Here is a 19,006-nt window from a genome sequence, read left to right as displayed (position 1 = left end):
TATGGAAATACTATGTCTGTTGACAGAGGTGTCACAATAAGAAAAATGTTAGTATCATGCTGTACATTCTGGAAACAACTAAAAAATCATGCATGATTATTTCTGGAATCATTGGTTACTGTCTTTTGCAGCTCTGAAAACTTTCATGTGTCAATCACTGTGCAGGCACATAAATGACTAATGCTGTATCGCCTAGGGTGTTGGACTAGGTGTAGAGAATTATAGCTTCCATTTGCTTCCTGGCATTAGATTCACTGCAGATAGCCTTGGGCCATTGTGTTCCGTGGAAATGTTTTGCAACTGTCTTTGGTGAAATGATCTCATTGAAGTTAAATAGGATTTTTTCAGGGACTTTTAACTTCTTAGGAACAGTTCGATTTAAAACATGCATTGAGAAATCTATTGCCGTAATTAAACTAAATTAGATTCAACCCAGTTGTGTCAACTAGGCTGTACCAACCTCACTAAATTAAGTTTCTAGCAGTCAGTTTCATGTGCCATATTGTTAGCATGAAACATGCTTTCATTGGTTTCAGCTTTGCTAACGCAAAGCCAGGCAGGTATGTACGTTGTTGGCTTATTTGAACAGTTATATCCACATTTATTCATTCTAATAAAAGTTCAGGATCTGTAAATTCAAAAGTGGATATATAAATTTTGCAAAGTAACTATGTGTGTAGTGTTTCTTGTTGATATATACATAATGTTCCTGTTTGAAAACCCAGAAGCAGAACAGAAACTATTTTTTTAAATTATGTTTCTAAGTGTAAACATGTTTTCGCCTTTGGTCTTCAGTACAGCCCCATATTGGGACTGTGCTTATGTGCAGTCCTAATGTGTATCTGCATAGAAGACTTTGATGAACAGCAGTTACAGGTAAGTGAAACCCTGTCTTCTATGGTCCACTGGGCACAGTTGAAGTTGTACTTGGCAAAAAATCATTCAGGTAAATGAATAAGATTTTAAAGCGAAGTTATAAAACATCCTCTTAAAATAGTCTTCCATCTTTCTTAACCACTGCATGAAATTTGTTTTTAATGGTTCAAACTATTAGAAAGTGGGATGAAATGAGGCTATTGTGTAGAAGAAGAAGAAGAAGAGTAGTAGTAGTAGTAGTAGTTTGGATTTATATCCCCTTCCTCTCCTGTAGGAGACTCAAAGAGGCTTACAATCTCCTTGCCCTTCCCCCCTCACAACAAACACCCTGTGAGGTAGGTGGGGTGGGGCTGAGAGAGCTCCGAGAAGCTGTGACTAACCCAAGGTCACCCAGCTGGCGTGTGTGGGAGTGTACAGGCTAATCTGAATTCCCCAGATAAGCCTCCACAGGTCAGGCGGCAGAGCGGAGAATCAAACCTGGTTTCTCCAGATTAGATACACGAGCTCTTAACCTCCTATGCCACTGCTGCTCCATTTTCACTGCTATGAAATATGGAATTATTGACCTTGAAAAAGACTAATTGTGACACTTGTGAGGCAAACCATATACTTTAAAAATCAGCTTCAACTAAATCAATCAGCTGCTTCATGAAAGGGCATGAACTGATAACCAGAAGGAAGCAATGATAACTGTGTCTTTTTCTTTAAAAATGTTGGACAGATAAGGTGTCATTCAAGCATGGTATGTAAGTCAACAGTCACTTTATTTTTCATGCATTCTTGTACTGTTGGTAGAGACGTTTATTGGTTCATGAGGTTTTCAAGAACTAGACTGGCTGTTCTTCCCACCAACAGAGATATGTTGCTGTTTTATCATCTGTTCCTCAGAGATAATGGTTAAAATAATGTGCTTGGGGGGAAATTATACTTTACATCAGTGGTTTTATAACAGCATTTGTTGAATGCTGTTGGTAATTTGAATGCACCCAGGTGAAAATACAAAGCTTGAGAAGTTTTCCAGATGTTGCTTAAAAATACTAGCAAACTCAATATATTATACAAGCTGTTGTTGGTACAAGCTACTGGTACCTCAGCAAAGCTACTGGTACTTCAGCAAAGTCATTTTTTTTCCATTTTTTCTTCTTAGACCATTTTAGCATATATTATGGAGGTTTGATGGATAGATTTGGAGAAGTAGGGGACCCACAAGATTGTAGGAGATATCTCATATCCCTTTCTCCCCATAGTCTCCATGACAAATCTGCAGGAATCAGGAGTAAAAGTTTAACAATTTTATTAGGAAAAAGTAAAACAGTAACCTTACGAACACACAAATAATCAAAGCACACAGAGATTTCACAAAACCTTAGGATGTAGATAGTGTTGAGGGTACAGATCTGGGATAGTGAGGGATTTTAAGGGAATAAAGGTGATAATTCCTTTATCTAGACAAGGATTCATCCAGTGATCAGAGTTCATTGACCCACGCTAAGCTCCAATAGAATAACGGGGAAGAAGGCAATGTGTTGAGAACAATATTATCCAGACAGAGAGTTGTCCAGGTAAATACTGAACAATGTGGGCTTGGTGAACAGGCTAGATATAGGGGAAAATGGGCCTTCAGGTTATGCTAAGCAATAGCATATCTAGGTGGGGCAATAGACAACCCAGATGCCATTCATCTGGGTCACATGGTGGGTGCATTTTGACCACCTGCCCCCTCCCTCTCTCCCTGTGGCCCACCCCAAACTCTCTTACTGCACCCCCCTGGTGCAAAACCCCCCCTGATTTTCCTTTGAGAGACACTGAGACTGGCAACACACTGAGGGTGGTGACAAGGCTAGGGAGGGTGTACTCCTTCTCTGGCCTTGTCTCCACTCTAAGTGTGTTGCTGGCCTTGGTACTGCTCATATGAAGCAAAAGTAAGTTAATTATTTTGTGTGGGGGTATGGCAGGAGGGGCAGGGGGAGTTCAACTGGGAGCTGTTTTGTAAAGATATGCCTCTGATGCTAAGTTACCCTAATCTTCTCAGGACAAAGGTGGCTTCCAGAGGGGAGACAAGAAAAGAGTGCTTAAGTTAAGCAGTGTATATTTAACTTAATGGCCAACACTTATTTTATTTATTGATTTATTTTCAATTTTATATACCGCCCCTCCCCCGAAGGGCTCTGGGCAGTGCACAGCATAAATTAAAACAACACTAATGGAGCATATAAACAAACACAATCACACATAATATAGTCTCCACTAAACATAACATTAAAAAACCCATGAAAACAGCGTACCATGCAAAAATATTGGCGTCCAGCTTTAAAATCTTCATAAAAACCCTCCCAGAAAAGGAAAGGGAGCAGGTGGCCCCATAGATGTTAAGGGGCCCAGAAGGTGAAGGAGAACAGAAGGAAAACAAAAGGAGGGGGCACACATCAGACTTGAAGTTCCAAGCCGGAAATGCCAGAGACAAATGGATCTTTAGAGTGAAGCTGATTTGATTTGGGGACAGAGCCAATATAAATTAACGGAGTCTTGGAAGGGTTAATCAAGAAACTAGAAAATGAGATTAGTGCTTGGGAGAATAGCTGACAGGAACTCTTGATGAAATCATTTTAGCATACCCGTTGTTTCACGGAGGCAGGTAGGTTATAATGGAGACAACCATCATAATCATAATAGGGAATGTAACCATTGCTTTGGAATATTAATCCCTGAACACGAGATGGCATATATTTATCTGTCCACTGAAGAACTCCTCTTTCAAAAACGCATGTTTATGCAACTATGTTCTGAAGTTGATTTCTGAAGTTGATTTATTCAAGTACGGCTGGTAACCGTGATTCATTGAAGAAACCTACTGATGGGGTAAGCCGACTACTGGAAATATAAACAAGCACGCTTCAACATTAAGCTGTTTCTTGATTCACTTCCATTCAGTTGGATATACAATGTCCCCCAAGCCGAAAAGCACTTTTCCATCTGAAAGCTCCAGATTACTTTCTCACCGATAACTTTCTCTCCAGTGACATTCCCTTTAAGAAACAGGCTAACATATGGATTTCTAACAATACTGAATGAGGATTTCTGCATCTCCGCACTGTTACTAGTAATCTGTAAGACTGCCTATTTAGATTATATCAATATGTTTTATTACATATTGTAATATGTAATCTGGATTACTATATAGGATACAGTTGTTTCTGGAACAGCTGAATTTATATGACTTGGATCTTCATAGTGCTATGTAATATTTGTAGGCTTGGTTTTTGTGTATATTTATACACACACACACACACACATCTTCTTGCACATGTCACTTAGAGTTAGTATATGTTTGAATTTATTTATTTATTTCAGTTTTGTATTCCCACATTAAATAAGTTGAGCATCCGGTGTGCAACACATGCTCTGTTCTCGAAGAAGAAGCGCTTCCTTCAGGCAAAGGCTCCTGTTGAGGGGTGGGAAAGACTCTGTTGCAATTTGGCATCAATTGTAGGCTGGAAGGAGAGTCACTGCTGGCTCAAATGGCTTCAGTTATGGCCAACCTCTTTAAGGGGATTTGCACGTTGGGTCTGGAGCAGGCCTGTCCTCACTGTGATCAGCTAGCGGTAAGACAAGGGTGACTGTTTCCAGCCTTGGGGGTAGTCTTTGTCAAGTAGCCTGTTACCCTCTTGTGAGCGAAATGTTTCTTTATGACTACTAGCATTGGTTGAGTTGTATGTAGCTACCACTGCTGCCTTTAAAATTGGCTAGCACTTGAATATATAACAGCTTATGAATATATGACAGTTTATTACTCCTGAATATGTAATAGGTTTTTGCTCCTGTAGGGAGAAGGACAGGTCATGCAGCTTAAGATCCTTCATCTTTCTGCTCGAGGTGAAGCAGTTTCTTGAAGGGGAAAAATTACAACTGCTTGCCCAGTCTTCACTTAATTTAGCAGAATTGTACAGTGCAACCTGAAGGGCAACAGGTATATTTACAATATATAATCCTGTCATGAAGAGTAACAAACAGAAATGTGGATTGTGTGGCACATTAAATAAGAAAAGTTATATTTCAAAAGACCAGCCGTTTTTCATCAGAAGTTTCATAAGAAGTTTTAATCAAGAGAGAAAAATAAACAGTCTATATATATCAACAAAGTATCACATATACATCGTTTAATTCACAGCTCATCGTTTGTTACAATTTTGGTCATGATAGTAAGCTTATACAGTATCTTAGTCAAAGGCAATTTTACATAGCATTGGTTAGCAGTACACAGAGAACTTCTTTCTCTCAGTCAGTCAGCGAGCAGAAGAAAAAACTACCAACAGTTTTTAACTGTTATCTTTAGAATGTTCATAGAGGTATCCCAGCATTCCTTGCTGCTGCTGCTGCTGCTGCTGCATGTAAGCAAAGCTGAAAACTCCAACACAACCCATAGTCTTCCCAATCCAAAGTTTATACTTTTCTCTGACCTTTGTAACTTTAGAAAATAACCCAAAATGGTGTGATAATACTTAGCAACTTGTTTGAGGCTGTGAAAAGAGATCAGCATCGATATATGCTGGTTGACAAACATATGAAATATGCATTCAATAGCAGCCCAGCCCATTGTGGAGGAGATGCAATGAGCCCTAGCAAAAGGTTGGGAAGGAAGCATTTTTCCCTGTAGTGGGCTTTGCTAGGATGGTAACAGTTTCCCCTCTCTCCTTGTGCGATACTTCCCATCTACCTGGTCCTGGGTCCTCAATCTGTGACTTGAGGGGTGGGGGAAGATCAAGAGGTTGTGGCTTGGGGTAGGTGGGAAGGTGAGGATGGGGGAGGGTAGAAAGGAGTGGGTTGGGATGGGGGAGGTTGGAAAGGTGAAACTTGGGGTGGGGGAGGTTGGAAAGTTGAGGCTCGGGGTGGAGGAGGGCAAAATGAGAAAGCTTGGGGTGAGAGTGGGTTGGAAGGAGAATATTGGGATGGAGAGAGTGGAAAGGTGAGGCATGGGTGGGGGAGGGTTGCAAGGTTAGTATTGGGGTGGGAGGAGGGTGAAAAGGTGAGACTTGGGGTGGTGAAGGGTTGGGAGGGTTGGAATATTGGAATGGGGAAGGTTTGGAGGGTGTGGCTTCAGGCGGGGGACGATTGAAAGGTGGAGGAGGGTTGGAAAATGAGGCTTGGGGGTGGGGGTTTTCATCTTGAAGGATGCCATTTCAGTTACTTCATTTTGTTCTGTCTTAGCTACTTGTTCACCATTAGGCTCCAGCCGATGATAGAAACAGCTGTGTCTGAGAACTTGAAGCTGTGTCCTAGTCACATACTAAAGGCTGACATACTGTAGTGGTCAGGATGTCCAGCTAAACATCTGGGAAAAGCAGGTTTAATCTCCACTCTGTTATGAAAGCTGTCTGGTTGATCTTGGGTCAATCATGCTCCCTGAACCCAAGCTAATTTACAGGGTTGCTGTTCTTATAATGAAATGAGGAGTGGAGAACAATTTTATAAGTCGCTTTGGAATGCCATTGGGGAGAAAATATCATGGCTCCCAATATTTCTCATGTCTATATTTCCATTCACAAAAATGTATTCTAAAAGAGCAGAGATACTAGAGATAATCAATAATACACATGTTTCATAGGTCATTCTCCTCATCTACCCATGCAAGAAATCCTGCAGTTTAGGGAATTAATAGCACTATCTAGCTTCATAGATGGTGTTTCTCTTGCAAAGGTACATTAATCTTAGATGCTGCTGCTTGGTAGTGCTAATTGAATTCTTTGGGACCTCAAGCTGAGTTTCCTAGGCTTGCACTATATAGAAAGCCTTGCCCTTAACAGGTACCTGGAGAAGGTGGATTCTGCATGGACCCAGGGACCGGTGGGACTCCGGCGTAAAAGACACTGGTGTAGCCCTTGGGCCATTTGCACACTTGTGTACGCGTGGCCTGGGAGTTGCTGCGGCCCACGGCAGTGCCTCTGCACAAGACGTGATGCTTTAAAAAAACTTATTTCCATGTCCCTGCGTAGCTCCATCAGGATGAGGGGACACACCCCCGTGTCGCAGGCAATGGCCCATGTGGCAGAGGGCAGGGGGCATGTCCCCTCATCCTGATAGAGCTACACAAGGACACAGAAGTAAGGTTTTTTTGTAAAAAAAAGTAGTGCACCGGAAAACAGTGGCGTCCACCCAGTGCTGTTTGCTTGGCACTTGGTGGATGCTACTGTTTTTTGTTTGCAACAAAACACTGTTTGGCAGGGAAAAGAGCAGCACTGCCTCAATTTGGAGGCAGCAGCCATGGGAAGTCCCCCCCCCCCCCCACAGTGTATTTACCAGGCTGACACCGGTGAATTTGGCCTGTGCAGAACCCGCCAAAGAAAGGTAGGTCAGATGATTCAGTGGATAGTGATAGCTTGCAGCCTGGCAGATGTTGGTCTCATTAGTGTTCTTGCAAGTGCATGCCACTTATGCTGAGATGGGAAAGGTAGCTAGAATATCCCCAGTTTCCTGAAGTACTGCATGCTGACCATTTTACCAATATCAACTTTGTTACCCAAGTCACTACCCACATGGAGGTCTCATGTGCAAAATCACTCCCTTGCCGGCACGGAGCTAACATTTGTATTTTTGGATATTAAATATATCTTTGAAATCCTAACCATATGTGTACTGAGGTCAAGATTCACACTAACACTTGAAAGAATGAGGGGAAATACTGCAGATATAGCAAAGTTTTTGGCAACAGCTCTATCAACTGCACACTCCTGTTGATCACCTAATAACCTTTTCAATTGGTTGTTATTGTTAGTCTGTTGTTTTATCCATGCCTAATAAAGGTAATAAAATTAAATGAATGAGGGGAAACAGGCTGTCTTAAAACAAGAGATTTTTACTTAATTAACAGAAAAGAAATCAGTTTACAAGTGTAAGCAGTTTGTAAGGTAAAATGGGGATCTACAGAAGGGAAAAAAACACATTGGAAAATCAGTCAAGATTTCCCCCCAATAAGTTGTCTTCTTACAGAGGGAAAACTGAAACCTTGGTCTAGGAAAAAAATATTACAAATTTCACAGAGTTCCCATTACCTGGAAGATTGTGCCAGCTGCTTGGGATAGTGCATGGCCAAGATGGCTACCCCTTCCAACTCCCAGGCCAGAGCTGGTTTCATTGTTTGTTCCAGCCAGAAGAGCCCTTCCTCCTTGCTCACAAGAGTTTTATCAATTCCCAGTCCCCACTCCCTTGACCTAGTCAGTCTGGGTCAAGGAAGCTTTTCCTGCTAGCTCCAGTTGCTCTCTTCCTGATTCCCTTCTATTCTTTTAAGACCTCAAAATCTGTGATACCTGCTTAGAGGTGGAAGGACGATCCAGCGTCTCACACTACCTGTATTAGCATTCCTTTAAAAAGTGGTTGGGCGAGGCTGGAAGCCTCCTGCCCAGAAGGAAAAAAAAATGCTTAAACATTCCCTTCAAAACTCAAGGGGGAAAAGGCATATCTTCCTACAGGTGCATATTCAGCTGCCCAGAGTATATTAGGGTAACAGTTTTGGCTGAATGATAACAAGAAGAATGAGGAGTGTATTCCCCTAATCAGATATTCACTCACGGAAGAAAGTTTTGTATGATGTCATCTCTCCAAACCTCTCCATAGAAAGAAACTGGTCTCCAGATCAGCATATCATTGTGTGTGGGGGAAAACCAGAAGCGATTTCAATCAGTTCTAAATATCAAAGATTCCTGGAGAGATATGCTATTACTTTTGAGTTCTCCCTGGAAGCCATCACCTGGTGGCTGCCCTGTTTCTCTGCCCCTTTCCCTGGATTTCCTCTTGTTCCAGCAACCCTAGATAGTACCAATATTATATTTTAATAACTGTAGTTTATTTCATTATTGATATTCAGAGGTTTGTCTAACTAGGAAAACTGTAGTCTGTTGTTGGGCAGACTAGATCCCTATATACTGAAAGGGAAATAGGGAGAAGAAAAAAAGAAAGATGGAGGTGAAAGTAGAGCAGGGACTGCATTAAATGATGTCATTTCATGGAATCTGGCCAAGTGTTGCTACTGCTAGGCCCAGTCTTTGATATTTTGGTTCAGATTCTACCATTTTTATGCATTCTTTGTTTACCTCGCCTCTAAGCAAAGTTGCAGCTTTTTTTGTTTGATTAATGGACAGTAATCCAAATTACGGTTTTGGATTACCTCAGCTCTAATTTTATACAATTTATTTATTAAATGATTCATCTGACATCAATAACCATACCTGAACACAGGATATCACTTACAAATATGTTCGTTTCATGGAGCATAGCATATACTGTTATCACCAATTTAATGCCACAGCCAATTTTATTTCATTCAAAGTTATATTTTAGAGACTTTTCACATACTATTGATCTGTTTATAATCTATTTTTCTCCACAGTGTTTCCATACTGCCTGCCCATTCAATAACTCTGTCCTTGGCCTGTGCTGGTTCAGATGATCAATTGTTACACATCTAGTATATTCAGTAGGAAGGAGGAGTGTTCTGCTTCCAGTTACAAGCATCTAGTATACCAAAATCATTGGCTTAGGCTCTGTATCTGCTATTTACAGTGTGATCCTAAATATATCCTTCTAAGCTCATTGGACTGGTTGTATCACACAACTATAGAATCACTTTAATTATGCCTTAGTTGTGCCTGGATATCAAAGTGTTGAAAGCTTTTGCAAATAACAGGTTCCAAAGCCATCTAACTTCTCAAAACACTGGAGAATTGTACTTGGCAGAGCTGATTTTATATTTCCACATTTCTCCTCTGGGGTTTACGAGATACTTTACTGGTTAATAGCTAAAATTGAAAAAAAAAGAATCTCATTGAAAATTCTGCCAAAAGAATGCTATGCCTTTCTGGGTCTTGCTCGTATCAAGTGTTTGTGTAACTTTCAGCTTCTGCAATACACTCTCATGGCTGTGGTAGTTTATATTTGTCCTGTGGCTCATGATATAACATTTCTGCATCAAATCCATAGTGTATTATAGCCATTTTTCTTTCCACTCCTTCCTTTTCCTTTCCTCATAGTTCTGGTGTTGGTAGTTTCTAAGTAAAACAAATCTGATTTTTAAAGAAGAGAATAGTTCCTATAGTGCATTAAGAATAGTCTTGCATTATCTTTGTCAGTAGTTTCAGTGCATAACTTCCACTGATTACAATATACATTTCATTGTAAATGTCTTATTTTCTGTGTTGTGTTAACCACATTCATATGCTTAGGGAAATAAAATGATACAGTATCAAACATTTTAAGTGTCACAGATGAAAATACCCTTTGACTAAGCCAGTAAAGAATGATACACTTATGCTCCATAAGAGGGGATTAGACAGATTCATGGAGGATAGGTCTACCTGTTGCTGTTAGACATGGTGACTTAAGGACCCCTCCACTTCAATATTCAGAGGCAGTAAACCTCTGAATATCAGTAGAGTAACTGGTTGGCCACTGTGTGTGACAGGATGTTCGACTAGATCAGTGGTTCTCAACCTTCCTAATGCCGCGACCCTTTAATACAGTTCCTCATGTTGTGGTGACCCCCAACCCTAACATTTATCCATTTTACAGATGGAGAACACTGATGTCGCGGCCCACAGGTTGAGTACCGCTGGATTAGATGAACGCTAGTTTGATTTGGCTAACTATTATCTTCAGATATGAGGGAGGCCTGCCTGGAACCTCTGCTTCCTTCAAGTGTTCTGTTAGATGATGGGATAAATATTATTTTTTAAAATCTCTCTCAGTACCGTATCATGTTTCTCAGGATTTACTGGAATCTCTGTTTTTATCATAGTGTTTTCATTGAATCCTAGAGCTGTGTGACCACTTCCAGTTTTCCACAGAAGTGACATCATGCTGTTGTTCTGATGATGCCTCATCATGTTCCCACCCCCTTTTTCATCTGGGTGCGCTACATTTTACCCGGCAGGATACTTTTTAGGATCTTATGTTCTTAACCTCACTAGCTCCTCTCCTCACATTTTTATTTCCCATTTTCTTTATTATCATTATCACTTTTAGGACTTTTTAGTAACCTAAGAATTAAAAATACATACAGCCACAATACTTAGTAGGCACAGTTATTTACTGTGTTACTTAAAAATGATCTTGAGAGCCAAATAATTAGGCATTCAATATTTTAACTGAGATAAAACTGTATTATCATTAAATTACAACTTTCAGATAAATTTATGTGTGAGCAATTGTGAAATTTCTTTTTTTCCAGTTCCTAAATCCAGAACGGTAATTAAAAGCACGTGTCACATAGTTCTGATGTATTTTGATACAAAGTCCCCCTCCACTGTGTATTTTTCTAGAAACATGCATCTGCAGGCACTACATGCAGCTCATTTTACTTGTTAGCCTACGGTGGTCAGTTTGTGACAAAGTTTAAAATGGCCTTTCAACATGACTTGTACTCTTGGTGAATGTTTTTGTTAGTTTTCCTCTACTGAAAATCTCAGCCAGACATCGATCATTTTGTACTGCCAAAGTTATCTTCAGGAAAAGGAGGACTGGAAACCTTTTTCAGCAACTGCTAAGAAGCAACCATCTGACAGACTGATAAAGTTGTAATAATGGCTAATAATGCAATACTTTCATTGTACATTAGATATATATCACTTAGTAGCCAGTCTCTTTAGGATTTCCTTCCTAATAAACTGATGTATGTACAGGGCTAGTGTCTATAGAAGGTAGCAAGAGTGAGAGTACTGGCATTGCCCATTACCTTGTAGATTTATTACATATGGTCCCAGCACCTACAAACTTTACACATGGTAGATTTGTTCCCACACTGAGGATCATTGTAATCTCAGGAAAGTATACTGAATACATGTCTGATGGGCTGGATTGTTCAGTTGTGAGGGAGGAAGCAGTGTGGTCTCTCATGATTTACTCTATGTGCATTGCGTCTTGTGGGAAGGTGGACAGTGGCTTTACCCTTCTTCAATTTAAGCATCAAAGAATATAGGACAGTTACCTATTTTTTTCCTCCCTGAACTTTAGTTCTGTTTGCATTAAGAATGTCTGCCATTTCTTTGTAGGCTGGCTTTCAGCCACTTTTTTTTCTAAATCAGTCCCATTGCCCTGGCTAGTTTTGATCTCACTTCTTTCCTCTTCTTGAAATCTCATTCCTTGAGAGGTTTTAGTTAATTACTTTTGTCTTGCCTGGGAGCCTCAGTCTCACTCCTGAGCCTAGTTACTTCCTGGGCTGTAGGTGGTTAAACAGCTTCCTAGAAATTATCTTGATACTAAACAGTCCGTTCCTTCTTTAGCCCTTTTTTGGTCTGTTGTTTTAGGCAAGAATTTAAAGGATCACTTTTCCATTTCACCACTGAGCCACATGCTCTACCCGTCACCATCCATTTGGGTGTTGGATGAGGGTTTAAAGGGCCATTCCAGTCCAACAGCTGGCTGGTTCCTAGATGTTCATCTGCCAATGCAGTCCTTCCCCAATCCTTCCTCTCACCATCTGGGTAAGGATCACCTGATTCTTAAAGGACTCTGTGGAGAAATAGCTTTCCCCTCCCCTGCCCTTCCTATCTTCCCCTTTTGTCCCCAACCAGGCTCCATAGAGCAGATGGGCAGAAGTTGCAGTGAGCCTGGTAACAACATCAGGGGGGAACCAAAAAAGTGTGGAAAGATAAAACCAGCCAGAACCCTGTGGTTCTTCTTGTCTTGCTGGGCTCTGGGAAGAGGGAGGCTCTGCCTGGAAGGCAGCGGCTTTTTCCCTGCAGGCCATGTGCAAGGCCCAGTGATGGGAGCTTCCTCATAGGCAATACCTGCTTAAGCCGAGGACCTACCCTGCTGTGCAACGACTAGTAGGCAGGGTATGTGATAGTGACAGGGCCAGAGGGCTTGCGGTTTGCCTTTCTTTTATTTGTGTTCCTTGCTGTATTTGGGTGCCGTGCCAGAAAAGTTCTCTTAAATGTTCTACTGTTATTAAAACTTAACTTCGTTTAATCTTTACTGGTAGTGGACCGTTCTCTGTACTGTGTATGCTCCCCCCAGTTTGGACACACTAGTGGAAGAGGAAACTGGGAGGTCCTGGCCTTTCCCAGTGGGCAGTCCTAAAACTGGCCAGGTGGTGGCAGCATACCCTGGGAATGAGATAGCCCTCTCCAGGGAAAAGTTGATAACTCTGGGAGAGGGCTGAGAGCGAAATAGGGCCTGCAAACCATAGGCAAGCCCGTTTCACCACAGACTCATCTCTTAAAGGTCCCATCAGGCCTAGTGTTAGAGAGGTCTAACAGGATCTGTAGGATGTAATTCTCCTATATAGGTTGAAGTTAAAACTTTTTCCAGCCAAAGCCACAAGGCCAGTCACAGTGCCGTGCCTAAGATGGAAACCTGCCCCCAGAGCTTCAAATGCTGATAATAACCAGGTATGCTGAAGGACATCTACATCCAACACACTTCTTCAAGAGGAGGAGATTTTCGATGTGGATTTGATATATAAGGGCATGACAATCTTTGCAGTTTTATTATCAACTCCTTTCCCCAGCATAGAGTTTGCCTTTTTCACATCTGCCATGCATTGAGTTGACATTCCCATGGAACTATCAACTAAGATACCCAAACCCCTTTCCTGGTCTGTGACTGATAGCACTGACCCTTGTAGCATGTACGTGAAGTTTGGATTTTTTGCCCCTATGTGCATCACTTTACATTTTGCTACATTGAACTGCATTTGCCATTTCTTAGCCCACTCACCTAATTTATCAAGGTCCGCTGGAGCTCTTCGCAATCCTTTGCGGTTCTGACCACCCCTACATAATTTGGTAGTATCATCTGCAAACTTGGTCAGCCACGCTACCCAGCCTCCTACGCTTTCCAGGTCATTTTATGAATAGGGTTAAAGAGCACTGGTCCCAAAGCGGATCCCAAATTGGGGACACCACTCCTTACATCTCTCCATTGTGAGAATTTCCCATTTACACCCACCCTTTGGGCGTCTTAGTTGATAGTTCCATGGGAATGTCAACTCAATGCATGGCAGCTGTGAAAAAGGCAAACTCTATGCTGGGGATAATTAGGAAAGGAGTTGGATAATAAAACTGCAAGGGATTGTCATGCCCTTATATAAAGCAGTGAATTGCGAGCCCTCACTTGGAGTACTTGTGTTCAGTTCTGGTCGCCACATCTCAAAAAGGATATCGAAGAGATAGAAAAAGTGCAGAGAAGGGCAACGAGGATGATTGAAGGATTGGAGCACCTTCCTTATGAGGAGAGGCTGCAGCCTTTGCACAGGACTCCTTTTTTTAGTTTGGAGAGGAGAGACGTCTGAGGGGATATGATTGAAGTCCTATAAAATTATGCATGGGGTAGAAAAAATGTTGGACAGAGAGGAATTTTTTCTCTCTTTCTCCCACAATACTAGGAACCAGGGGGGGCATTCATTGCAAGAAGGAAATGCTGGGGAAGAATTAGGACTAATAAAAGGGAAACACTTCTCTCAACGCAGCGATGTGATTGGTGTTTGGAATATGCTGCCACAGGAGGGTGGTGATGGGCCACTAACCTGGATATACTTAGCTCTTAAAAAGGAGCTTTGGACAGATTTATGGAGGAGAAGTTGATCTATGGCTACCAATGTTGATCCTCCTTGATCTCAGATTTCAAATGCCTTAGCTGACCAGGTGATCAGGAGCAGCAGCAGCAGAAGGCCATTGCTTTCACATCCTGCATGTGAGCTCCCAAAGGCACCTGGTGGGCCACTGCGAGTAGCAGAATGCTGGACTAGATGGACTCTGGTCTGATCCAGCAGGCTAGTTCTTATGTTCTTATGTTTCCTGTTCCTCAACCAGTTTTTAATCCATAGGAGGACTTCCCCTCGTATTCCTTCATTGCTGAGTTTTCTCAATAGTCTCTGGTGAGGAACTTTGTCAAAAGCCTTTTGGAAATCCAAGTAGACAATGTCCACTGGTTCCCCCTTACCCACTTGCCTGTTTACACCCTCAAAGAACTCTAGTAAGTTTGTAAGACAGGACTTGCCTCTGCAAAAGCCATGCTGACTCTTTTTCAGCAGGTCTTGCTTTTCTACATGTTTTATAATTTTATCTTTTTAAAAATAATTTTATCTTTAATGATAGAATTATAGAAACACCAAGTATAAAACTCTCTTTGCTTCACCAAATTGATTTTCTTGGATTGTTTGGATGCTAGCCTTCAAATGTAGCAAGCTGAAAACACATGCAGTCCAAACAAGATTGTAATTAGTCAAATTACTCTTCCCAGTCCACAGTTTAACATGGCTACCCATGCCAACTGAAAGTAAAGATGTTCTGACGCTTCAGTAATTTGTCCAACTTCAAAGGTTGCTGAGGCAATCAGAAGGATTTCTGATCCTTTTGTTCGTGAATCAAATGCGGGTAATTATGTATCAGTTTCTTAAAATCTTTATATTCTAGAATATCGTAACCTTGTCAGATTATGGTCTTTTGTGTTAGGTTCCCTTTCTTATGGGAATCAACTGGACCAATCACTGAGTAAGAGTCTAGTATTGGTTTCAGTCACTGCAAACTGGTAGGCACCTTGGCAGAGGTCCTAGTCTTTTCATAAAAGAGATTTCAGGATCGAATGAAACTTGTGTATCCTGTTCCATGGGATTATAAAGCTGCATTATCAGTGGATAATGCTGGTCATGCTCATTGCTTTCAGTATTTTACAATCTGTCTTCCAAAAACACAAGATAAGTTGTTTCCCTGGGGTTTGCCATTAAGTGAATTCCAACTCATGCATAAACATTAATAAGAGGTATGTAGTTTTGCAACTAGACAATCTGCTTTTTTGTAGGTTAATATTTAATTGAAGGTTGAATAAATTATTAAACAGGCAAATTATTTGGCTTTATGTAAGAAAACAACATCATTGGCTGACAAAAACAACAGTGGTATTTACAAGTGATGGAACAGCTATTCATACAAAGTGATGGAAGTGTGAATCAAACCAAGTGTTTGTGCTTGAGTATGCTCTTTGTATCAAGATTCTGTAGAAAAATATTCTATGAGCCCTTGCAACTTTGACTCATTATATGACCATTTGACATTAGCAGCTTTAGGAAGATCAGGAGTGCATTTAAAGTGAATTTGAGTGCACTCAAATTCCAAATGCTTACTGGCAGCTTCATATGTCAATAGATCTTTATTGGTGAAAGGAAAATATTACTTGTGAGCTTCTTCCCTGTGCTGCAATGATGCAGCAATATTTTAGTTTGGTATGGACATTTGTGGTAGAAGCCAATAATAGAATAGCCTTAAAGCATTGTGAATTCTACCATCTGTGGGGATGGTTCCTGTCACCTTTCAACTTGAATGTTAAAGACACAATCCACTGCAGCTGAGTTTCATCACAATTCAAGCTGAAATCTGAAGTTGTTTTGAACTTTTAGTCAGCCTTACCAACAACTATTTTAAAATCTATTTAATTTTGATGAAATATTAATGTCTGTGGCAGCAGGAATATTCTAGTCTCATGTTTTAAACTTCTGTTCCAAGATAGTTGTCCAATTCTACATTTTGACTTTGCAAAAATACCCATTAAAATAATAAACATTTTCCCAAAAGCATTTTATATTCTCTTGCTGATAGCAGGCTGAAGGGAAGTGGGAAGAGAAACTGCTTTTCTATGAAATCCATTTGGCAGTACAATAACATTAAAGTATCCATGAATGTAAGAAAGTAGCCTGCCAGTGCATTCACAATCAAGTGTTTTCTGTTCAACCAATGAATTTTCTATAGAAATGTCCTCAGAAATGTGTTTATTTGGGCCAAGAATAATAAATTAGTTATAGTAGGTTGTGACATATCACTAGATGCTTTCTCAAACCATGATGCCCTGATATTGTGGTTTGTTATCCATTGCCTATGAGTCCATGTTAATGTTTGAAAAGATCAGTGTTAACCATGTGAAATAACAAAATGTTTTGAAAAGTTTGGGGCTTTCCAAGCTCGCTTTTGGAAGGCTTTAGGTTTTTCAAGCTCACATTAAGCAAAATAGAACCACTTAATCTCAGTTAAATACTCAGTGGAAAATATAATTCCTGGTTTCAGCATATTTATAGAGGGCTCATTAGTGTCTGTGTCTGAGAAGGAGAATTTTAAAATATGTTAAGGTTTTTTCCCTTTCTCTTGTCATTTATATTTATGTCTCAATGTTGCGCCTTAAAACCCTGTCAGAGGTACATTTCTTGCAATGAATATTCTGCTCTTGCACTGAGGGTATCAAGTGTGCCAGTGAGTCAGATAACAGGTGGTGCTGAAGGAGAGCAACTTTTCCTATTCGTATGACACAGAGGACACACTGTTTAGCCGAAAGCATTCAGGTGTTTTTATCTTTTTCCTTACATTTGCATTTATCTTTATAGGATGGCAGAGTTGCAAAATCTAGTTTATTTAGATGTATTCAAGAATGGAAATGAAAGATTCCTTTTTTAACTTTCACTTTTCTTTCACTGGAAAAGTTTCTGCAATGACTGTAAACATAAGTAATAGCATTCGATTTTTTTATTACTTTTATAGCCTTTATTTGGGGTGGGGGGTGTTCCTGTTAGATGAAAGATTGATAGAGCAGTCCTACCAGAGGCACACTGAGGCTGTTGGACTGATGACTTACTTATTAATATTCATGAGCCATCTCATTTAGCTGGTGCTCTTGGGACTTGATTAAAGTAAGGGCTGTGGCAGTTGTTGCTGAAGCTGGAAGGAGCCTTGTGGGTGACACGGCTAGCTGGGTGACAATCTGTGGAGCCAGCTTTGAATAGCACTTTGCAATACCCTTTCCAAGCGGCCTTAGAACTTCATGTGTTAAGACTCGTGTAAGAAAGCTCTGCTGGACTGTAAACATGGGGGATTAATGGTTAAACCTTAGTCTTCTAATTCATCCTTTGTATTTGTTTCTTAAGGTCTGAAGGAAAAGATGACAATGTAGATGCCAACAGCCAGGGTGCAACATAATGGGAAACAGTGAATGGACTGGAACTGGCCTGCAACCCTGAAGGCAGCCATCCTGCAGATTGCTACGTGGTCAGAGACACTTCAGCCATTAGCTGTTTTTTCAGCTTTGATTTCTGGAGGCATAAAGTGGATTCCTTTCACAGTCTAGGCTGGACCTTGTGTTTCCACCCTTTCAGATTTTCAAATTGTATATAAAGCTCAGAGCTGAGCAATACCATCGGCAGCAATGGGTGACATGACAAACAGCGATTTTTATTCAAAGAACCAAAGAAATGAGGCTAACCATGCAGGAGAGTTTGGGTGTACACTTGAAGAACTGCGTTCTCTCATGGAACTTCGAGGAACAGAAGCAGTGGTAAAAATTAAAGAGACCTATGGAGACACAGAGGGCCTCTGCAGACACTTGAAGACATCGCCAACAGAAGGTAAGCTTTTTGGGATAATAAACTTCAATGCTAGGATCCCTCATAAAAGCAAAGTTCATAGAATGGGACATTTTTTTGCCCAGAGAGCTATGAAGAGCTCTTTCAAGAAAGAGGGGGAAGCAGAATGAGGCAAATTCAGAAAGTTGTGAAAACTTGTGTAGAGTGAGAATGCAAAAATAGTACTGCTCTTATTAAGTTGTTAAATATTCTAACGTGATTGGGATTAATGTAAGAGGAACATATGAGAAAAGCCCACAAAGATACTCTATTAAATTATCTTTGTGCTTATTTTATTGTTCAGTGTTTTCTTGTCTTCATCTTATTCAAGTTACTCCCTAGCAATCATGGCTTCATTTTTGCACGTCACCTCTATCTGTGCATCTGAATTTGCTTTAAATATACGAAATGCTGCGCTGTAGTTTGAGAGCAACCTCACAAGAACCATTCTCTATAAATGCTTTGACACTGTATCTGGAGTGTCCTATTCAAATGCAAGGCATACAGTATAAGTTATATTTTATTTAAGGTCAAAGTAAAAACTTTTATGAGCATTTTATTTCAGCTTTTCAATTTAATCGTTTTTAAAAAGTTACTTTCTTATTCATTTGATAAACTGGTTGACAAATCAGGAAACCAACACAAATAATAATGCTGCCTGTATATACTCTGGTCCTAAAATATTTATTTTGTTTGTTGATTAACACCTGAGCCAGACATCACAGATAATATATTATATATTTGTGGAGTGGGCTAATGAAG

General features: G+C 40.5%; 1 protein-coding gene across 1 annotated transcript in view; it reads left to right on the top strand.

Moving 5' to 3' along the window:
- The window catches only part of ATP2B2 (ATPase plasma membrane Ca2+ transporting 2), a 325,928-nt gene that overhangs the window by 83,217 nt on the left and 223,705 nt on the right, over window positions 1-19,006 (top strand). Inside the window, exon 2 of the mRNA XM_048487339.1 lies at window positions 17,771-18,247. Coding sequence (XP_048343296.1) covers window positions 18,049-18,247 — 199 coding nt within the window. The 5' untranslated portion in view covers window positions 17,771-18,048. The remainder of the gene's footprint in view (window positions 1-17,770; window positions 18,248-19,006) is intronic.

Source organism: Sphaerodactylus townsendi, linkage group LG03 (assembly GCF_021028975.2).
Source record: "Sphaerodactylus townsendi isolate TG3544 linkage group LG03, MPM_Stown_v2.3, whole genome shotgun sequence".
Lineage (NCBI taxonomy): Eukaryota > Metazoa > Chordata > Lepidosauria > Squamata > Sphaerodactylidae > Sphaerodactylus > Sphaerodactylus townsendi.
Note: the sequence above shows the minus strand (reverse complement) of the source record. Positions and strands in the feature narration are given on the sequence as shown.